We start from the raw sequence: 22,216 nt of genomic DNA, 5'->3' as shown, positions 1-22,216 counted from the left end.
ATAAGTTAAGCAAGCATGTTTTATAAGACTGTAGGATAATTAACTCTTAAAACTGTTCTCCTGGAAAGTTTGAAAGGTAAATAATGCAGTGCTGGGAACCTGGGAGAAAAAGCCTTGCACTGTGCAAGGAGAGATCAGCAGAAATGAAAGGGCACGATGTCAGGTGAGGCTTCGGAGTGCCTGCCTTTCAGTGGTCACTGCTGGTAGCAAGAGTGTCTGCAATCGCTCTGTGGATAATCCAATCTGTATTAGCTGTTGTGTTGCCAGTCTGATTTTTGTGAAGTGCAAAATCTGGGGACAGCGTACCTGTAGTTTGTGAGAGGCACTCTTACCCCAGCATGGTGTTGTCTGACATGAACAAGAACAATAAGAACAACTGTGCCTAATTTTTTAATATCAGGCTATTGCTTAGGAACTGTGACTCTGAAATGGCCATATGCTGTCTTGTGCAGGAGGCACAGTCACAGCAGTTAATTCACAGGTGACTGAACAAACCTCACTCACTGTTGCAGACTGATTCTAAACTGAGACTCAGGTGCTCAAGGTTGAGACTGGAGACATACTTACCTGGATCAGTTAAAAATAAAACAACAGCAACAGCGAAAAGAAGCCTGATTTGTCTGTCTGTGGATTTCCTTCTTCTTTGATTATTTATTTATTTAGTGCTTGGATAATAGAACAGTGATTGGGAATGCTTTGTTTGGGGTTCGGTACCTGTTTGGCAATGTCCATCTTGCTGGGGGAAAAGTTCTTCACAGAAAATGAAATTGATTGTTTTTTTTAAGCTTTGTAAGAATCTGTGTCAGTAGGACAAAGGAGCCAGTTACTCAGATATCCCATAACAGCTGCTACAGAATATTTGTTTGTATCCTCTTGTTAAATTTTAAGGCTAAAGCTGATTGTCAGTACACTTAGTAAAACTGCATTTGTTCGGTGGTGATGCATGTGGCCTCCAGACATTGCTGTCAGTCTTTTCTCTGATCTGTAACAGCCCTTTCATCATTTAAACTTCACTTCTGCAAATACAAAGGACAAAATTGCATAAAGATAGCATTGGAAATAGACATCACATCAGTAGGCAGTCAGCTGCAGAGGACTGCTGCTGAAATTTGGGCAAAGATTGTAATAACATTGCTGTTCTTATTTGCTTGCTGTGCCTCTGCAAGTAGATACTGACTGGCGTAGAAAGAATATAGGATTGTTGTCTTTGATTATGTTAAAATGCTTAGTAATTATCTTGGAGTGAGACAATTATTGGCTGTTGTCATAAAACACGAGATGGCTGTGTAGTCTCTTGTACTGGGCAATCTGTGCTAGGTTTGCTTTTCTCTGTAGTTCTCTTATTGCCAGGGTTGGTTTGCAGTGCCCTGTAAGGCGCTGTGCTGTGTGTCAGAAGATCTGCAGCTCGTTCTGTAAGGTTTGTGCTAACTCCTACACGATGTGCTTTTGTGTTCCACTTTGAACTAATCTATAGAGGGCGAGCAGTTTAGGGACTAATTAGGAGCTATCTCCTGCTGTCTGTCTGTGATGCTTGCCACTGTGGAGCTCTGAGTTTGGCTGAAGCCTCCGTGTGCTCTTGTAATGCAAACTAATAACGATTGGTTTGTAACCACAGGTAGCACAAGAGCTCAGCAAGGTGCAGGGTGTTGCAAAAGTGCTTGTGGCTCAGCACGACCTATTCAAGGGATTTCTAGCAGGTGAGACTGGTTCTTATCTGTTGACCGAAGAAGCAGTACTGGGATTTGTGACTGATGATAAAATAGTTGTAAACTTGTATTTTTATTCTCAGAGGAGCTGACTCCCTTGGTTTTGGAAACTCAGAAACAATTTAAATACACTCACATTTGTGCTGGAGCATCTGCCTTTGGGAAGGTGAGTAAATCAAAATGCATCAAACAATTCTTGCAGGACAGAGAGGCATTTTTGTATGTAGCCTGAGAGAGGGTCTGCAGATCAGCCCTGGACAATTCAGAGTGTCCTAAAAACGTGACAGCAGTGCACTGAAGAAGCCAGTAGCTGCTTCTGAGTTCTCTTATGGGCTGATTTGAGCTAAGGGGCAGTGGAGAGGCTCATTAGTAGTAGCCAGCTAATTGTGCGTAAGGCAAAGTGTATAAAATGTGTAAGAACACAGAATACTTAAAGGTATCTGAAAGCCTTACGAAAATGCAGTAATTGGGGATGAAAACCTGGTGAACTGTTTTTGGTGACTTTTGTTTCACTTCCAGTAATTATTAGGATTGTTATGTAGTTTTCATGTTGAAATGAAAGCATGCAGACCTGTCGGCAGCAAACTCTTTTGGGGGAGGAATTGCATCTGTGATGTAGGTCTCTAGATTGAAATGTCTGTAAATATATATAGATAATACAGATCCAAGATGTTTTGTGAAGAAAATCGGATTTTTCAGAACTTTTTAACAAGTACATACTTAAAAATGTGCTTAGATGTATGGAGAGCCCCAGTGCTGACAGTCAGGTAATGTTGTGGTGCAGCTGAATTAGAGAAAAAAGGACATTTTGGAAATGTTGCCAACGTGGAATGAATGATGACATCAGCCTTCCTTCTATTTTTACTTCCAATCAATATCAATCCATATAATTGTAATTTTGCTAAGAGAAAAATCCTTACATGCCCCAAGTCTTAGTCATTCCATTTTTCATTTATTTGTGATCTGCAGTGCCTCGGTTAACATCTTGCTTTAAAGCTTATGCTCCCATCATCAAGTAGTGCTTTACTGGAGGAGTCAAGCAGTGACTGTTGTCATGGCTGTGAGTAAAGATGACCGAGCAGGGCTCTGTGGTGTGCCAGGTTAGCAGAGGGAGAGAGAGAGAGAGAGCAAGTTAAGCTCTTGCTGTCCTTAATTTCTCAATGCCTTCTGCTGCTCTTTTTATCCTTTTCCCCATGCCCTGTGGTTCTAAATTCTCTAGAGCTAATTTCAGAATAAGGGGATATGTATTCTAACAGTAATTTTTTAATAGTAAATTTTTGGCTTTTTTTGGGTAGGAGAGTAGTGTTTTCCTCCTGCTGTTGTCTCTGATAAATGGCTTCCAAGATACTTTTTGTTTTTCTTTTTTTTGTTGTAAGAACTCAGCCATCCATAATTGTCAATTTTCCAAGTAAATCGCATCTGTATTCAGTTCTAAATTATTGAAGCAAACGAGCCTCCTAATTTAAGATATTCAATTAGGGGGTTACTTACTGTAAGGATCATAACATTTCTAATGTTATTACAGTGCTGGGTTCTTATTTGGCTGCTAAAGCTGTGTAGTCCTGCAGTCGTGTTACAGTCGTATGTGCCTTCTTAGTCACAGACAGCAATCTGTGAGCTTAAGATCAGGTCAGCAAACGTTCCTTTATTTAATATGTGCATTTCACCTTATTTCCTTTGCATTTTCTCACGTGCAGTGTGCAGATACCAGCATTTACGTTGCTGACTTTTAATCTTTGACTTGTAGAATCTTATTCCCAGAGTGGCTGCGAAGCTGGATGTTGCTCCTGTTTCTGACATCATTGAGATCAAATCACCCAACACTTTTGTGAGAACTATCTATGCAGGTAAGCAGTCACAAAAGCTGTGTGGTGCTCATGCAATGAAGTACTTAATCCTGGTAACTTCTTACAGTCCAGCTGTTAGAACATTGGGATATTTTAGGAATGTTCACCTTACAGTCTAAATTGCTTAAAAATCCAACGTGGTGCTCTTTGAGAATCCGAGCACTGGTAACTTTGGTGCTGTAGGATTTTAGATGGAAACCAGCTCCTTCACTTTAATTAGTAGAATTCAATCTCCTTTATACATACTCAGTTTCTTTGTTTAATGTATTTCTGATTTGATTTTGTAAAACATAAAACATTAAGTTAATTGTCTGGCATTATTTAATATGACTTCCATTAGCTCTGATTTGAGCTGCCCACGGGGTTGTTTTCTCTAATTATGAAGACATTGCACTGATTATTTATAATATTTAATTGATGTAATTTGTAATTCTTTTATCAGCCTTTTTTTTTTTTTTTTTGTAACTCTGTTCTGCCCCTCTGATTTAATTCAGAGATGGACTCCTCAGCTTGTGTTTCTTAATGCTGCTGTACCACATACACCAAGGTGGTATTTTGAGTTACGCTATCAGCTTGTGGTTGCATGTTGTTTTTTAGCTGCTTTTCAGTAATTGGCAGTTTCAAGATGATTTTGTTTATTAACAAATTGTTTTGTTTATTAACAAATGGTGTTGTAGCACTTTTTGAGTTTAGTTTTTAGCCTGTGAAAGTAAGTACCTTATGCAGTCTGACAGAAGACACGATCAAAGTCATACCACGGTATAACAGATTATTATTATTACAGATCTCTCTTTATGCTTAAGAACAGTGGTTTCAAAGGTGTGTTTTCCCTTATGACATGTAAAAACACTTGAAAGGGGGTGATTTAAATGTGCTGACTGCCTTAAAAATGAAGCAATTTTTGTCGTACTGCAGAAACATGGAGTTCAAAGTCAATCAGAACACTGGAAATGAACAGCTTAAAGAGTGCCTGGGTTCCCAGTTCTCATCATCTAAAAGTTTTATTTTTGGCAGGAACTTTGTGTCATGTGTGTGATGTCTTCTGTAAAAACATGATCGTTCTTCACTAGGAAATGTTCTTTGCACCGTCCAGTGTGATGAAGCAGTTAAAGTGTTTTCTGTACGGGGGACATCTTTTGAGGCTGCACCAACGAGCGGCGGCAGCGCCAGTGTGGAGAAAGGTGAGCATTTGTCCTTGTGTTTTGTCACTTAGAGTTAGGTTCTATTTTGCGGGCTGATGTTTGTCAGAGCAGATTGGTAGTAATTTAATAATCTTAGCCTTTTCCTTTTAAATACTGGTACTTGGTTGTTGTTATCTGGTAGGAGAAGGTACGAGTTGTCATTTCACTGCTTTCTCTTCACCCAGAAGCAGATTCTGCACAGATTATTTGTGCCTGTTTCACTCGCTGCCTGAACCTCATCCGTAGCAATCTTGGAGCTATTCCTTATTTGAAGTTAGAGCTGTTTGAATAGCTGGGTTGGTTTTTCACAGCACAAGTTGCTGGCAGTCCACAGCTTTGGTTTGATTGGTCGTATTTCAGTTGAGATAGTTCATTATGGCACTGAGTAAATTAGTGGTAGTTGAAATTGGATTGAGAACACTCCATCATCGTTTTATATCAGTTTCAGTGGTTATTTTAATGAAATCTCTGTAGCTTGGATTGTAGAGAAATCCATGGTCTCAGGGTCATGAAATTGTTTAGGTTGGAAAGGACCTCTGGAGACCCCTCTGCTCAGGCAGGGACACTGGAGCAGGTTCTCCAGGGCTGCGTCCAACTGGGTTTTGAATACCTCCACAGGTGGAAACTGGCAGCAGCTGCTCTGGGCTTCCCGTCCCAGGGTTTGATCACCTCTGCTGTTTTTCACTGTGGGCCCTTTTATGACAGTGCTGTAAGTCCAGCAGAAGCAATCTTTAGTAACGTGCTGTGTGTCCCATACATCACCTTTGCAGTCCTCACCTCTGTCTGGGAGCCATGAGTGCATTGCCAGAACCATCGTGTATTTCCTGACTCGCGCAGAAGTTGGTAGACATGCTGCTTGAGATCTGACATTGGCATATTGTCCTGTCTTTGCACTGTTTGCAAGGGCTGCTCCAAAAGTAATGCCTTCTGTTTGATCTACAACATCAGTGGTGGATTTTGGTGGTATGGCAGCAGAGGTTGTACCTTCCCACCAGTAAACAAAACTCCATTATGTTTTATTGCCATGTGGCAGCTGGCAGCAGAGGGGCACTCTGACAGAGCAGCTCCTGACACGGAAGTGCGTGTGAAGCACACGGGTGGAACTGAATTCATCCATGTGGAAAAAGTGGCATCCGTTGATGCTTGCTGAATGGTTTTGGAGACCAGACAGTGGATGTGAACACGGTGAGGAGTGGGTGGTGTGTTCCAGCAGTGGCAACAGTGACAGTGGGTTGCCTCTGCTGGTGCAGGTTTTCACGAGTGCTGCATAAAGGCTCTTGTTCAGTGCTGGTGAAAGGGCACAACTAGTGGTGCTGAGAATGGTGTGTTGAGAAAAAGACCTTTGTAGCTGACAATTTGCTCTATCAAATAATGTTATCATGCTCTTTGTAGCTGCTGTAGTTTTCAAGGAAATAAACAAGAGGCATTACTTTTGGAGCAACCTATGTAGTTGGCTTGATTGCCTGTCTTTTAAAAGATCCATGGTTATTATGTTGGGTTGATATCAGTATGTTGCTTATAGAGCAGACCTTCATTTAGTGCAATCTGATGTACATAAAACTTCATAAAACAGTCTTGCACTGCAGGATAAATAACCACAGGTAATAAGGGAGGCTTGTAGCTCAGAATCACAGAGCAACTATTCATGGTAATTAAAATCTTGTGGTAGAGCTGGCTCCACAGTGAACTTGTGCATGAAGTTTAAGCTGAAATTTGGAAGGTTGAAAGCCCGTGCTTTATCCTTTTTCTTGTGGATCCTTTTTCAACCTGCTTAAAACAGTGACCCCTCCAGCACCTGTTGGTCTGTCGGAATGGATTGAGCAGAAGCTGTCAAAAAGTGACCGGCCTGAGCTTACGAGTGCAAGAGTGGTTGTATCAGGTGGTAAGTAGTGTGCTTTTGTGCATTTCTGTGATGCTACAGCTCAACTAAATGATAGGACAGGGGGGAATGGTTTTAAACTGAGACAGAGGTTTAGGTTGGATGTTAGAAAGAAGTTTTTCACCCAGAGGGTGGTGAGGCACTGGAACAGGCTGCCCAAGGAGGCTGTGGATGCCCCATCATTCAAGGCCAGGCTGGATGTGGCTCTGGGCAGCCTGGGCTGCTGGTTGGTGACCTGCACACAGCAGGGAGTTGGAACCAAATGAGCATCATGGCCCTGTTCAATCCAGGCCATCCTGTGATTCTGTAGGAAAACACTGACTTGGTACATTTTTTGAAATAGGACATAGGAGACAGTGGGGAGACACCCAACATCTGTATATCATGAAGTGGCAGAACAGAGAAGGTTGCTATATGCTAATAGGCATTTTAAGATCACTGCCATAATTGGTGAGCCTCTCTAAAATGACAGAGTGAAGTGTTTTTAGATGAAAGTTTGTTTGGTTTAAAATTAGTCCTAATCATTGCAGGCAGCCTAAACATGATATAATGATTTCAATAATTTTAAAAGCTGTTATTTTTGTATTCTGCTCTTCGGGTTTAAATCTTTTGTTGGTTTGGTCTTTGTGCACACAGAAAGATAATAAAACCCTTTAGTTATCCTACTGCAGAGTTTTATGCCTAAAGCCAGCAGGGGGAGCACGAAAATCCTGTCTTCCTAACTTCAAAGGAGGAGCTTGATGATGCTAATAAACAGTGGGAGTGGTGTTGGTTTGTATGTGTAATATTTATTACAAAGAAAAAAGCTAAATCTCACAATGTCAAATACTATTTAATTCTGTATCCAAAGATAACCAGTGCAAACGTATCCTTGTGCCTTTGCAAGTGTAGATAATAAAACAGAACGTTTATATGTGTAACAAAAAATCCTAGAGCATATTGTACTCTTTCTTCATCTTATTTTTGTTTTTTAACTTTTAAGGAAGAGGCTTAAAGAGTGGTGAAAATTTTAAGTTGCTCTATGATCTTGCGGACCAATTGAATGCTGCAGGTAAAGTCACCCCCCCTTTTTAGATACTGCTTTACAGAATCACAGTTCTTATGGTTTGAGTGGTTCTTCTTACCATGTTTTTCAGCAAAATATTCTACCAAATGCTGGGGGGGAGGAGGAGCTGCTTGTGCTAACGTTTTAACTGCATTAGCCTTAGATTTTACACTTAGTAGTCAGTAGAATTTTTGCATGAGTGGCTTTGTTTTCTAATTGTTGGCTTCACTAATTAAATATCTGTGTGGTGCTCTTGAGTGCGGTTGGATATTTTGCTTTACTGGCTCTGACTTCTGAACTTGGTGTAAGCGATATAAGATGGCACATGTGTTCTATTAAAACTTGCTGGAACGTTATGGGAAGGCATATATGGGAAAATCCTCTTTTGACAAAGCAACAAGAAAAAATAATGGAAATATGCCAGACTGAAATCCTCACTTTTAAATATATGGCCTTTTGGTGCTGGGAGTAAGGATTTCCTGTTGCTTATGAAGTGCATTAGCATTTAGTATTTGGAAGTTTCTGCCAGTGTTATGGAGAGGGATTACTTTAAGAGCTCTTTAGAGGGAACTTTCTAAATATGTGCTCTTAATGTGTGGGACTCTTCAGTAAAATACATGTGCTTTTATGGTGGTATGAATTTGAGCTGCTAATATTTTAAAAGAAAACATTGGAAATATTTTCTTTCAACTAGTTGGAGCTTCCCGTGCAGCTGTAGATGCTGGCTTTGTTCCTAATGACATGCAAGTTGGACAGACGGGTAAAATAGTAGCACCAGTAAGTATGGAAATAGAGCTCATAAGAGAACTTGCTAGCATACGTGTTCCTTCAGAGCAATGATCTAAGTCTCTGCTGAACCTAACAGGAAAACCTTTGTGTGTCTGGCATGGTACTGTCACATAAACGTGCATTTGCAAGAACTACAGCAGCAAGCTGTGATGTAAATCTCCACTTTAGTCCAATTAGAAGTTTCCTGCAGACAGTTTGGATAGAGGTTTTGCAAGCTGGATTTCCTTTATAGTGGCCTATGTTAATCTTTTTTTTTTTTTAGTTTTCTGACTGCCATCATTGACGAGTCAAAAGGTGTCGTTGCCTGCATAAACTTTAAATTGTGTTGATGTGTGGTGTGGTCTCTAGAAAACCTTTTTACAGATAGTTGAGATGATGGCTTCATTTTTAAGTTTTGATAACTATAACTTCGTTGTTGCATTACATTCTAAGCCAAATTTTTGTACGAGATAAAAACACAAGGCACTTGAGACAGAAGTAGTCTGCAAGTTGGTGCTGTGTAGTGGGATCAGGAGAAGCACACTCCAGTAAGTGTCTTAATTTTGGAGAACAACCTGCAGGAATTCTTTCCTGCTGTGCATCCAGAGATCATGGGGGAGTGGTTTCTGTCCCCATGTGTCTTTCTGGGTCAGTGGAGGGAAGAGGTGGCTTGCTCTCCTGTAGACCTCTGAGACGCTCTTTTTGGTCCTTACGAGCCAGTGAAATGTGGAGCAATTGATATACAGATAAAACACACTTGAGCATTTGTAAAAAAGGAAGGTGCAAATGGAGCTCATCTCAGTGTGTGATAGAATGTATGCTAGCATGTCCTGAAATGAAATGTTGAGTGGCCAGCAACGTGGGCCCATGTGGATATCAGATGCATGTGCTGAGCTGTATAACCTAGTAAGCGTGCAGTCCTTCAGTAAGCAGTTCTCTCTCGAGTGTTTATGGCAGCAGAAGGCTCAAATGGGCAACTTCTTACTTGTTCGTGGTTTAGTCAAACCAAACTATGGCTGTTTTTCCACTAATACATCAGACAAGATAGAGCTGCACTTGGAAATCTTGAAGACAGGAATTTGGGCTTCCTGCAGTCTGTTGTCAGTTCTTCCTGCCGGGTTTTCTCGGTCAGGGTACTTTGTGCCCCTCAGCTCTTCTGTCTTGAAATGTGAATGGGAATTCTTGTTTTTTTAGTTAAGTCCTGGTCAAGGTGGAGTCCTGCTGATGATAGCCCTGCTGAAGGGCTAAATGGAGACATTTCTAGGCACGCTAGTTGATAAAGCTGTGAATCTGTATGATATCCAACTTAAAAAAAAAACCAAGGCAAACAGGATCTGAAGAACAGATGTAAAACATAAGAGTTAAGGAAAGCATAAAAGTTTGTGGTTTGTTTGCATTTTGTGTTCTTCCAAAATCTTGGTAGCTGTGATATCAGTGTCTGTGGAGCTGTACCTGTTACATATACAACCCTAACTCTTCTTTCTGATGTTTTTCTTTGGGTACTGAATGTAGAATCCATAGCATCACAGAATCACCAAGGTTGGAACCCACAGGATCACCCAGTCCAACCATCCACCCATCACCAATAGCTCTCACTAAACCATATCCCTCAACACAATGTCCAAACATTCCTAGAACACCTCATTTCAGGCTGTTATCCTCTGGACTTCGGAAGGATCTTCTGCTCTCTGGAAGTGCATCCTTCTAGTTTATTCTCTTCGGAGTTCTAAGTCAGCATCCTTTCAGAGTTCAGCTCTCTGTCTGCTTCAGCTTTCCTTACAGGTATCCTAGCTGGTAGTGAGGAAGATGTGGCCACACCATTCTTTCACAATTATTAGAGTAAAGGTGTCCATCCAGGGTTAGCCATTGGTGGCCACGGCTGGAAGGCCTGACCTTCACTGTCCCAGGTTTTTGGCAAGGAGGGTGCAGTGCAGAGGAGCCACCCAGCCATCCATTCAGTTAGGTGTTCACTGGCAGTTGTTACTTTCAAAGCTGAGCACAGCATACTGTTCCAGCAAGGGGTAACAAGAAACTGAGATGGAAAAACTGGGAAGGCAGGAGTGAGGAAATGTGTGATGTAGTAATAATTGACACCAGATGAGATGGCTAGAAGTGTGGTGTGATGGCACAGAATGCAGCTGCCCTTGGTCATTGCATGTGCTGAGAAATCTCAGGTGAGGGAGGCACATGGGAATTCAGCATCAGTGCAGTTCTGGTGTGATCACTGGGAGAAAACTTGCTGACCTCCTCAGCTTCGGTGCTTGTGCTTCAGCTTCATACCAGAGGCTCTCTTTGGTCATTATAAATTGCAGGAGCATCGAAAGGGTGGTAGATTTACAACTTAGTGTGTTAGGTAGAAAATGTTGGAGTCGGATGGGATGGAAAAGAAAAGCAGAATAACAAGGAGCACTTCCTGGCAGTGAGATGCATGAAGCCTCAGAGTGGTCTTCCGCAGAGCAGTGGAAATCCTCATGTTCCACTTCTCCTACAAAGTGATGGGATGCTTTCTGAGCTCATGTATGCTCCAGCATCTTAGAAGGCAGTCCTCTTCTGTACAAGGAGTGGCTTTTTAGCAGTTGGTGGTCATCATCTTGCTTTGGGAGTAGCTGGAAAGGGGAAGGCAGCATCACATCATTGACATTATTGTATTTCTTACTTTTTGGTTGCTTCGCCACCAAATACGAAGTAGTTCACCTAGCCAGGTTCTGTGGCTTTTTTATTGCTTGGTATGATGTTATTGCTTAGTAGGTAGCTACAGACTGCTTGCACTGAAACTGAAGCAAGGTGTGTTTTATTCCAGTATTTAACTTCATTTTTGGTCTCTGACTCCTACATAAAGTCTCTAACAAAAGAGTGAACAAATTCATTCTTAGAGAATGTGAGAAGTGTAACCCTTGTCATCTTGCTGGTACTGACTTCTCCTTGCTTTGGTGACAGGATGTTCAGTACTTCCTAATTTGGTGCACACAGAAGTGTCTGCACTCAGATGGGTGATACGTTGTTTAGTTTCGTGCACCTTCAGCTAGCTGCTTTGTGGGGCTGTGCTGTTTGTGCATTACATTTGTGTGTCATGAATGGTCCAGCAGGTGCACATTTGGTTGTGTAATGGCTGGGCTGTGGGTAGTGAGCAGGTGGAAAGAACATGGGGAACACTGACAGGGCTTGGGAAGTTGTAGGAATATCTCATAATTCACTAGTGTTGAAAAGTAGCTTTATAGTGGCAAACTTTGTATGCAGCTGGGACTGAATTTACAGACTACCTTTCTCTGACTTGCTAAAAAGCCAGGGATTGACAGCCCCTTTCATCCTGCATTATCCAGTGTAGCTTTTAACTCCAAGGAAACTATGTTCACAAATTGATGCACTGCTCCTTGGGGGTTGGTGCAGAAACATTAAATTGTACTAAAATATTCATATGTGAGTGCATTTAGCTGAAAGCAATTGATGTGCTTTTCCCTCGAGAGCAAGAAGAAATTGCTGTATGGCCCTGCACTCCAGCAGACACCCTAACCACGCTTAAGAGTAATTACACAGCTTGTCTCATCAGAGGCACTCGCAGTGAAGAGGAGGCTGTAGCTGGGGTGCAGCTTAGTAACGTGCCCCTCTTGGATGGGGCATATTGGACAGCATTGCTGCTGAGTGCAGGATGTTGTTTGATATACAGTGTGATATCAGAACCTGTGTCGAGCTAGCTCATGTTTTATTCCAGTTACATATGGAATTACAAAAAAATAACTGTGTGTGATTACATAAAATTACATTTTATTTAGTTAATAGCTTGCAGTTGGAAGGAATCTCATGTATGAAGCAGTTCTTATAATGGCTTTTAATTCCTTTGTGCTTTCACTCTGGCAAAGGAAATAAAACGAGCTGCCTTTAGAAAGAGGACGTGTGCCTAAGGAGTTTATCAGAGTGGCTTGTTTAGATGCATGCCACTGATAGGGTGATCAGCTGATGCACACTGAAGGTTTTCAGTGTAATTCAAAGGTTGACATAAAAAGCTATAGCAGCTGACAGCCTTCTTGCAGTGTAACCACCTCCTCTTGTGCTGCACCTGTGAAAGATGTGCCGTTGTACCCTACAGCATTCAAAATCACTGTAGGTTGCAGCTAAAAACTGTGCTTGTCATTCTCCTACACAAATGTAGCCCCAGCAGCCTTGAGGCAGCCTAAGGTGTTCTAAAATATTCGCATCAGTAAAAGTGAAGTAATGTTATATGCCACCAGAAATGGGAATTAGGATGGCTAAATGGTTAACATGCGCTGCCTCTCCCTATAAGATATGCTGGGGTCATGTTTGTGAGAGTTTGTGGAAGGAAAAAAAGCCACAGAACTATGCTACATTAATAATTAACATGGCAAGTGAGAGAAGTTGGGTTCTCGATTTGGAATCTTGCCTTTGATATAGGCGAGACCTTTCAGGCCCTGCCTCCCAGTAGTGCCCTGTGGGATGCTGTGTGGCAAGACACAGCCAAGCACTGCTGCTGTGTGCAGGTTTGCTGGCAGAATCAGCTTTGTCTGGAGCCCTTGTGAGAAGCTTATGGGTATGTTGTGTGCTGATGCTCCTGCCTTCTCGCTGTCTTGGTACCGACACAAGAAGCATTTTCTGCAGCAGCATGTATTTAGTGTAGGTATTTCCTGGTTGTACTTCTCACCTTCTGCTCCATATGTTTCTGAGCTGTTTGGTCTGTTCAGCTTCCTGGCTGCTTGCTTTCCACTTCTGCACAGTGAAAGATTCGTGGTGTGACACTGACATATTTGCAGTAAATACTTTCTATGTGACATTAAGTTACTGTGAGGGAAGACAGTTCTCTCTGATGGCGCGTCCCTGTCCCACCAAAACTATGCTCTCTCCCTTTTTTCCTCTTAAATTACTATTAAAGCTTCATCTCAGACAGTGCAGGGAGCCCTTTGGTGCAGTGTCTGCTTGCTGTGTTGTTTTCCTTGTGCAGCACAGCGCTGGCAGCAGTGAGAGCCTGCCCATGTGCAAGCACCAGGGAGTGCAGAAATGCCTCTCTACTCACTAGACTTTGGCATAAGTGCCTCTAATTGCTGGCTGCAGATCAATCACCTGACAGCAGTAATTAGAGCAGCTTCCAGGGCTCTGAAGAGCAGGAATGTGAAGCTGGTGTAAAGCCATCTTTGTTGGTACCTGAGAGATGTGATGCAGAGCTTTGTTCCCTGGCCTTTGTGCCCATAGATGAGCCCTGAAGAGCTGAGATCTTCTCCCAGACCTCGCGTGCCCTCTGCTGCAATGGCCACGTGCTGCTAATTGGAGTCGTGCTGCTAATTGGAGTCCCGCTGCCCTGTGGCTGCTCTGTGGCACTGCTCTGCTCTCCACCTTCCTCCCTCTTTTTCTTTATAGTGCCTGGGACAGTGAGCACTACCACAGCAGAAGTGCTAGGACTCAGCTAAAGCCAGGATGGAGGTCAGTGATTTCAGGGGAAGCATCAAAACAAGGGGGTTACCCTGAGAGGGACTGAAAGAGATCAGAATTTTGGAGGCCTTCTTGACCTCTCCATATGTGTAATTGATTTTTTTCCTTGGAGGGATCTGAGCAGTCTCAAATCCTTATCATTCAGGTCTCGTATTTCCTTTTAATAAATAGTAGAATAAATTTAAATCAAGACTTAAGCCATCACATCTGTTGTGCAGCCTTGGCCTGCTGCTGGGCAGCATACTGTCACGTGTTACCTGTGTGAAAGCATTACTGAGGTGTTCCACCATTGGTGCTGCAAGGCATTGAGCAACCAGTTGTTTTGGCTGGAGAGCCAAGAGCTCAATAACCTAGAAGGGCATGGCTTAGAGGCAGAATGAAGGCTTTTTAGATGAGCCCGGTAATTTAGAAATGTCTTTTTTAATGAAGCATCCTTGTCTTTCCCAGATACTTTAGTCAAATATATACATAAGCATCTGGCTCCTGGTTAGCTGGATTCCTTCCAAGGACTGAACCTTATGATGTTAAACAGAGTGATAAGAGTATCTGGCAGTCTGGATGACTGGCATTTAATGAATTGCTGTAAAAAAAAAATCATATTACAGTAATGTGCTTTTGAAAAGAGCTTGTATTAAAGACTATATGATGTTACAGCGATTTCTTCTGTAACATCTGTTCTTTTATTTGGTATAATTAAAATATTGCATTCTTACCATGAGGTCTTACATGTACATATTGTATTACAGCGCAGCTGTGGGTAAAGTGAGTTGACCTCCAGTGCCAATCTGTGCACTGAGCAGCAGTGGAGACTCAGAAATTGTTGAGTCTCTTCAGCAGCTGTGCTGCTTTTGTGCAGATACACAGACCAGATTCTGTGCTTCAGTTTCAAAGCAAACTGTTCTGATAGGAGATATTTTGTTCCTGCTGTCTGCCTCCCACTTAGCTGTTACGGGAGATCTCCTACGCTTTTCTGCACAAGCTGTTCTTCATTTGCCTGTCCCTGTTTAAAGGCCAATGCAGTAGGTGGAGTCCGTAGCTGTAGATGTGTCAGAAAGCAGCCATCTCTTCACTGCAGTTGATACGACGGCTATCAGCCTGTATGGAAAATGCAGGCTGCCTTCTCTCTGTGTTGGAACACCTTCATTGGAGCCACTTCTGGAGTTGGTGACTGTCCTACAGCTGTGCTTCAGTCTGCTGTGTTAAAAGCTGCTTAACTGTAATGCACATCCTAAGCTGTGGAAGAACAAGGTCTCTTTTCTCCCATTTACTCCCTCCGACTCCAAAGATCCTTCTTGGTTTAGGTCTGTGTGTTCTTACATGCCAGCTAGCTGTGGTAGTGATGAAAAACAAATTCTCTTAAATGTTTTGTGTCTTCATAAGGACATATAAGTACAGTGTTTGAATTGGTTTGACAGAGGATCCCCAGCTGGTTTTGTGTGCTCCAGTTGCCTCTTCTGTGACTGAGAGTGTGAGAAGTAATTCCTTTGTTTTTCTTCTGTAATGTCGGGCAGCTGAGAGCTGCAGGTCTGCGTGCTGCTTGGACTTGGGCTGCTGGAAGAGCTGTCACTGAGCTGAACATATGCATGGTTTTGGGTAGGCTACAGACAGGGTCATTTTCAGCCTAAGGGGAAAAACTACTTTCCTGCCGTGAATTAACGTCAATGCAGAGTGACTTGCTTATAAATCTTCACCTGTTTTAAGTTTCTTAGGAGATGCCAGGTTGGCAGTCGCAGAGCATAGCGATTTCCTGCCCGTGTGGTGCCTACCTGAGCACTGCTTTGCTCATCCACCACAGGAGCTGGTAGTGAATGGGGAGGGGGAAAAGCTTTAAGGCATGCATATGTTGGGATTTGGACTGAGCAATAGAAACTGTCACTGCAAGTGGAAATTGTGGTAGCCCACTGCTGTGCCTGAAATGCTTTATCCTGCCGTACGGGAAACTTTCTGAAGGTGTGGGCACCTGAATCCCAGCTTTGTGTGTTCTGTCTTACCCTAACAGAGTCACAGAGGCCTCAGACCAGGAAATCTTGTCTTTCTCTTCAGGAACTGCATTATCCATTTGTAGGTTATGTTGCTCAGTACTTGTTTTGGCCGTCCCTGGGGTCATGAGTAGCACTGATTGCCCTCTGCTCTGTCTGAACAGTGCCCTACATTTGATGCAGATCTCTGTTTTTTCCAATCTGTCTTTGCCGGGTGCTCCTTTGGGATTCTCCTTTTACAACTGCATCCCAAAGTGGGAAAGGGAACCAATCACGAGCCACATTTAATATAGACAACCACTGTCATATAAAAACTGCTGTGTGTAATTGATCCCGAGCAAGGCTTGTGAGAGCTGACCAAAACTGTCGTGAATTCTGACAATGTGTCCTTTTTGTTTTCTTTTAGGAACTCTATATTGCTGTGGGAATATCTGGAGCAATCCAACACTTGGCCGGGATGAAGGACAGCAAGGTATGTCAGAGCTGGGGGTGCTGGAAGAATTGTTGAGGAGGGAGGGGAGTTTATTCTTTGCTTCTCATCAGCACTTCAATAACTTCCCACTTTGTGCAGTGTTACGATTGTCATTTTGTCTGCTGCCTTAAAACGTGCCTCACTACGCCTTGCAAGTGAGGTTGTGGTGGAGCACCTCATGCAATACAGTGCTGCACTAAGCCTGAAGTATTAAGCAAGAGCTAATTCAGTTATGTATTAAAAGAACAGCAACAGAAGACACGCACACATGCCTGAATTCTATACAATAGATGCATTTGCATTTATTTCAGAGTATGACATATTAATTCATGCATAACAATGTGTAATTTGAATTATGAACTTACTATTCCATAAAGTAAAAGATGTCTCTGACATTCCTGCGTTTAGCTATTCAAATGGAAACCTATTGTAAAATGGCAGTCAAACTTTAAAAGGCTTAACTCATTAGTTGCTGAAGCAAATAATCTGCAACTGGCATTGCCAATTTGGTCCACAGTGCAATGTTTGGAAAGAGCAGCAGAATTACTTGCTGCATCCCGCTGTCAGGTGCCAAACACTTCAAACCAAACCAAATAAAATGAAAGCTGTTCTGCTTCCTGCTGAGGAATTGTAGAGAAAAAGGATTGATTTAGTTTTCTACTTCCAGGGAACTTTTCAGAAGCTTTGCTGGGTTGGGGTTTGTCTTCTGGCAGCCAGGAATTGGAGTAGCTTGTAAAACCATCACAAGCAGAGGAAAAAATGTGCAAAACCTTGCAGACAGATCCCTAAAATCCTCCTTTGTGTCTGAGCAGTGATAGACTGCAATGGGCTCACATGGCTGTATGTATCCTCACAAGCCAACCTGCTTGGTAGGGTGATCCATGCTGCTTCTTAGTTCTTTTTGCACATATCACTCAAATCAAATGTTTCTGGGGGGAAATGTGGGCGCAGCAGCCTTTTTTGGGTCTCACCCTTCTAAAACGGACGCAAGCTATTCTCACTTGTCTCCACAGTTGAGGAAGAAGCAGTCAAAATTGAGGATCATTGATGGGTGGAGCTGAAGGTCACTGCTGAGGAGAGAGATAAAGGTGTGGATAGTGGCACAGCAGCAGTGTGCTCTCAGTGGCCTTAGTGGAAATGGGGTCAGTGCAGCCTCCCCTGCTTGTTGCTGTGCAGCAACAGGGAGACGTGGGGGCAGAGCAGGAGCAGTGCTGGCGCAGTGCTGTCACAGCCATCTCTGCAAAGCCTCTGCTCTTTTTGCCTTTCCAGCACCATGTTGGATATTTTGAGATGTTTTTATATCAAATAAGATAAAGTTTGTCAGTAGGAGAAGCGTACTTAGGTTTATTTTTACCCAGAGATAACACTTTTTCTGTAGTGAACAAATAGGTGCATTCTGAACTTCAGTTTTGCGTCCATGTGTTTGAAGTGAATCCTGCTTTCCTTTCAGCCTGAGTGCAGGTGTTGGAGTTGCTGAAAAGTTCCCATTTACACAAACAAAAGAGTTTTGCAGCCATGGAAACGGCCCCTGGATTTCCCCCATCCTCCCATTGGCACTGTGCACTCTCTGGCACTGTGAACTCGCACACTTCAGGATATGCTTTCCAAACTGCTTTCTACTGAGCGAAGCGAGTCATTTTTGTCCTCTTACAGCAAGGTAGAAAATGCAGCTTTGGAGGAGGCCTGGCGAGTCCTTGTTGCTTTCCATACTTATTTCAGTTCCCTCCTGAGGTAGTTACAGCATCTTTTCCTTCTAAGAGATGTAACTTACGAAAGTTTGCTGTAATCGTTGCAAGCCAAGTGGTGCTTTTTCTTCTTAGGGTGGGAAGTCTGACTGTGGAGATGAGGTAGAGAACCAGATCTTACAAAAAGTCCCTTCAGCGAGAGGAGGGCTGGGGCTGCCAACTGCAGCTGAAGGCAGATGCTTTTGGAGCAGCCGTTGCTACTTTGTTTTGGTCAGTGTGACGCAGCATTTCCCATTGAGGCTTCCAGGGCTGTGGGCCTGAAGGAGGAAGCGCAGGGAGCTGAGTCTGCAGGGTTGGTGGCTGGAGGCGTGCTGTGTGGTGAAGTGACAAGCTCTGAGAGTTGCAGTTCCTGCAAGCCTCTCCCTTGTGCCTGGTGAGGTGGTGAGGGCAGGGGCTTGGGGCCTGCTGCCTGCCCACAGCAGGGCTCGCTGGGGGTGTACAGCTGTGTTCTCTGCTGTCTCAGCCAGTCTGTCCTGCCCGCTGCAGCCATGGCTACGAGTCCTCGTGTCCCTGGGAGCAGCTCTGGGAACACGTGGTGGGGCCTCAGAGCACGGCTTCGGTCTTTTGAATTAATATCCTATCACAAGCTGGGTTTTGCTTCCTGCGCTGTAGAGCTGTTAGCAAAGGCTTGCATTGGCAAAAGGAGTAACAGAAATAGAAAATGAGAAGCTTTGGGAGGAATGTGTTGGGCAGGTATGCTGGCATCTTGCAGCTCTGTGCTCGTGAGCTGGCGAGAAGGCAGCAGCAGGGCGCTGCTGTAGGTACTGCCTTGTTGTGTAAACCATGTGGTTCTCCTTTACAGCAAGTCATGGGATACAAACGAGCTGTGAAGGAAGGAGGTTTCTGTAGGCTTAAAAACACAGGATTTGTGAACTTTTATCTTTGAGTTATTGCCACCGATGTATGCTACTGAGCCATTAATTTTGTCAGACAAGTACAGTCGGTGGAGGGAGCAAAGCATATGAGAACCATGAGCTGTGGCTACCTGGGAATGGCAGGTAGGTGTGCAGAGGAAATGTTGGTTAGAGCTGTCCTGGGGAATCTGTTGCCTCAAATCTGAGTGGAAGCAGTGAGGTGGAGAGGCAGTGGCAGAGTGCTGTGGTTTAGGCCAACGGCTGTTAGGATCGTTTTATGAGCTGTTGCTTATTTAGAATTTTTTTCCTCCTTCATGGAGTCTCCCCCATCCTGTTGGAGATTCAGCTTTGGACACCCACACTTATTTTGCTGGAAACTGTCACAGACATTTACGATGGGATTTACCTTTTATGAAAGAGTTCAAATTGGGGAAGGCGTTTTCTGGACTGCTGTGTTGGGATTTAGCTCACGTGCATTTTTCTGCTGTGTGACACAATAAATTACACGGCCTGCTGTAAGTACAGGGGCCTTTGGCACAGCTCTGTTACACTTATTTTAAGTAAGTGCTACCTCTGATTTATTTCTGTAATGTTATGGCTTAAATATTGCAGGTAATCTGTTGTAGTTTTTTTTCCAGACTTTACTTTCTTCAAGGGGGGAGCGCCCCTGTGTAAGGGATTTTTCAGGAATAGACTTTGCTGTTATTAGGACTGCATGGCTCAGTGTTGGAGGCTGTGATGGTGGGCTTTTAGGGGCGGTGGGAGGCTGGGTTTGGTTTTGAAAGCAAAGCAGAATGGGAAGATTTAACAGATGTTAAATGCTGCAATCTGTAACCTGCTGCCCCCAAAGTCGGGAGCAAAGTCAGCCTGTTTCCTCAGGTCAGGCCTGTCTCTGCCATCTGCTCCTCCATGATGATCACAGTGTTCACGCGGTGCTTTCCTCTTGTTGCAGACCATTGTTGCTATTAACAAGGATCCAGAAGCTCCAATTTTCCAAGTAGCAGACTACGGACTGGTGGCAGACTTATTTCAGGTGAGGCTCAGCTTTGGGCACGGGAGAGAGAAAGCTGTCCGATGTAATGACAGTTTAGATAGGTAATAGAATCTAATGGGGTGTTTGCTTTGGACTGTTTTGCACAAGAGTTGGCTTTACAACTTCATTATTTTCAGTCTCCAAACTCAGTCCCCACAAATGTTGAGAAGGGCGGGTTTCACATCAGCCTGCCTGTGTTCACATTTCCTGAATGTGAGCCATTCTGAGAACTACACCTAGGTTCTGAAATGAGTTTTTGAGCTTCATAAAGTCTGAACGTACAGAGCTGGTGTTGTCTTCAGACTGCAGCAGTTCTCCTCCTGCGTGGGCTTGCTGCTTTACTGACACTGAGGCACAGCTGGCAGTTTTCTGGCAAACTCACACGTGGGCTGGGCTGCCCACACGGCCGTACATGGCAGCGGTGTGAGCTCACAGCAGCTCCATGGAGGCGTGGGCAGAAGCTGTGCCAGCACTTAATGCCATTCCTGAACTAATGCCCGTTGGCTCAGTGGTGAGCACGGGCCTTTGCGTTAGGCAGAGACCAAGTCACATTCTGAAGAAACACCATGTAGGCAATTTCCTTAATAAATTTTGTACGAATGCATTATTTCCACCTAATGGAAATGTAGCGCTCTTAAATAATTAAGAGGCTCTATTCAGCAGGAGGGAAGTGGGGAGTGCTGTGAGCTGGGGTGACCCACGGCCCCTGGAGTTGTGGGCAGGGGGCTGGCGTGTGATGGGGGGGTTGAGACCTCATGTAAAAAACTTTGTGGGGGTGGAGGGGAAGCGGGTGCAACCCTGGCACTGGTGTTTGCAGGCAGTGCCTGAGATGACGGAGCTCCTGAAGAAGAAGTGAGCAACTGCAGTGGCTGCAGTTGGGCTGGGCAGTAATGACAGCACAACCCCAAGATTACTGGAGAGTACTGGTGTCAGTGTATGTTTGTGCTGGGCAGTGCTTGGTATGGGCGGAGGTGGGGACAGAGGTGGTATGAAGGAATAACAGTAATAAAGGATTGGAGTGGAAAGAGAGGTAACTGGGGGTTGTTGGTTTTTTTTCTTTCTTTTTGTGGGTGGAAGAGGCTGGGACACCAAGTGGTGGGGGTAGAGGGGAGGGTGAAGAAAAGCTATCAGGAAAAGGAGTCAAGGCAGGAAAGGTAAGGGAAGGGAGAGGTTTAAGGTAAGGAAGGAGGGAAGAGGGATGGAAGACAGGAACAAGGGAGGCAGCAGTGGTTGTCAGTGTTTATTCCCAACCTTACTCCCCTCCCAGCTGTGCTCAGCCCCTGGGCAGAGGACATGGGGAGCTGGGAGGCCAGGCTTGGAGCAGGCTGGCCAGCAGCTCTGTCTGTCCCTGGACGCTGTAGCTTGGTGCTGGTGGAAGGTCTGTGCACCTTGGGGCTAACCCCAGGCTGGTGGCAGGACACGGCCGTAAGTCTTTTCTCCCTGCCACTGGGCACTGTGGGTCCAATCCTGGTGGCTGAAGACAGGGGGAAGATCTCCTGTGCCTCAGAGGACACCATCGGTACCGGCTGGCCCAGAGCTGGTGGCAGGGCAGGCCTGCTGGGGGCCAGTTGGGTGGTGCGAGTCCAGCCCTGGGCTGGTGGCCATTGCAGGAGGTGCCATAGGTGGCCTCCGGTGCTGCTGCTTTGCCCGTTGACCCAGCACAGTGAGCGTGCCCCACAGCTCCTTAGGCCTCAGGTACCTTGCTCAGCCGTGGCTCGGGGGGTCCCAGGGCCCCATACTTGTCATCAGTCACCGAGGGGCCCTGCGGAGAGTCAATGAGCGGCTTTAGCTGGAAGACCTCGAGGTTCTCCTGATTCCTGCGGTTGTAGACGCTGAGGCGGTGGCCGAGCTCAGGGCTGGCCCTCACTGAGCCGGCCGGGCTGGGCAGCTTCAGGTTGACAGGGTCCAGCCCCTTCTGCGCCAGGCGTGCCTCTTCAGAGAGGGAAGAGAGCAGCTCCTGGACCACGGCTTGTGCCACCCGCTGCTGGCTGGACACGAGGTCTGCGCGAGGGCTGGTGCCGGCCGCGTCCTCGCAGGCTGCGCTGCAGTCTGGGGAGGAGCCCAGCGTCTGGCTGCTCTCGCTGCACGCCTGGGTGCCGGAGCTGACGGTGGAGCGGGAGGCGCTGCCCGAAGTGATGCTGGCCGACGTCCCGGTGCTGCTCAGCCGCATGGGCACCTCCACCGTGAAGAGATCGGAGGAGATGTTGGGGCGATGGACGTCGATGGCGGCCGTGGTGACCACGCAGATGGCAGCCTCAGGAACACCGCTGT

At 44.8% G+C, this 22,216-nt stretch overlaps 2 protein-coding genes across 7 annotated transcripts in view; one reads left to right on the top strand and one right to left on the bottom strand.

Annotated features, from left to right (window-relative positions):
• The window catches only part of ETFA (electron transfer flavoprotein subunit alpha), a 27,375-nt gene extending 6,401 nt beyond the window's left edge, over nt 1–20,974 (top strand). The window contains exons 3-13 of one of the 3 annotated variants that reach the window (XM_052672207.1): nt 1,616–1,697; nt 1,790–1,872; nt 3,454–3,553; nt 4,624–4,734; nt 6,515–6,616; nt 7,596–7,664; nt 8,353–8,435; nt 16,248–16,313; nt 18,134–18,268; nt 19,865–19,945; nt 20,763–20,974. In XM_052672207.1, coding sequence (XP_052528167.1) covers nt 1,616–1,697; nt 1,790–1,872; nt 3,454–3,553; nt 4,624–4,734; nt 6,515–6,616; nt 7,596–7,664; nt 8,353–8,435; nt 16,248–16,313; nt 18,134–18,268; nt 19,865–19,945; nt 20,763–20,801 — 951 coding nt within the window. In that variant the 3' untranslated portion in view covers nt 20,802–20,974. Of the gene's footprint in view, nt 1–1,615; nt 1,698–1,789; nt 1,873–3,453; nt 3,554–4,623; nt 4,735–6,514; nt 6,617–7,595; nt 7,665–8,352; nt 8,436–16,247; nt 16,314–18,133; nt 18,269–19,864; nt 20,012–20,762 lie in introns of those variants that run through there. The other 2 variants (XM_052672209.1, XM_052672208.1) reach the window with 2 other exon arrangements.
• TMEM266 (transmembrane protein 266) overlaps nt 16,591–22,216 on the bottom strand; it is a 107,501-nt gene continuing 101,875 nt past the window's right edge. For all 4 annotated transcript variants that reach the window (XM_052672197.1, XM_052672195.1, XM_052672196.1 and 1 more), the window contains one exon: nt 16,591–22,216. In XM_052672197.1, coding sequence (XP_052528157.1) covers nt 21,630–22,216 — 587 coding nt within the window. In that variant the 3' untranslated portion in view covers nt 16,591–21,629.

Source organism: Tympanuchus pallidicinctus, unplaced genomic scaffold, assembly GCF_026119805.1.
Source record: "Tympanuchus pallidicinctus isolate F22 unplaced genomic scaffold, pur_lepc_1.0 scaffold12, whole genome shotgun sequence".
Classification (NCBI taxonomy): Eukaryota; Metazoa; Chordata; class Aves; order Galliformes; family Phasianidae; genus Tympanuchus; species Tympanuchus pallidicinctus.
The sequence above is the reverse complement of the archived record's forward strand: the minus strand, read 5'-3'. Positions and strand labels throughout refer to the sequence as shown.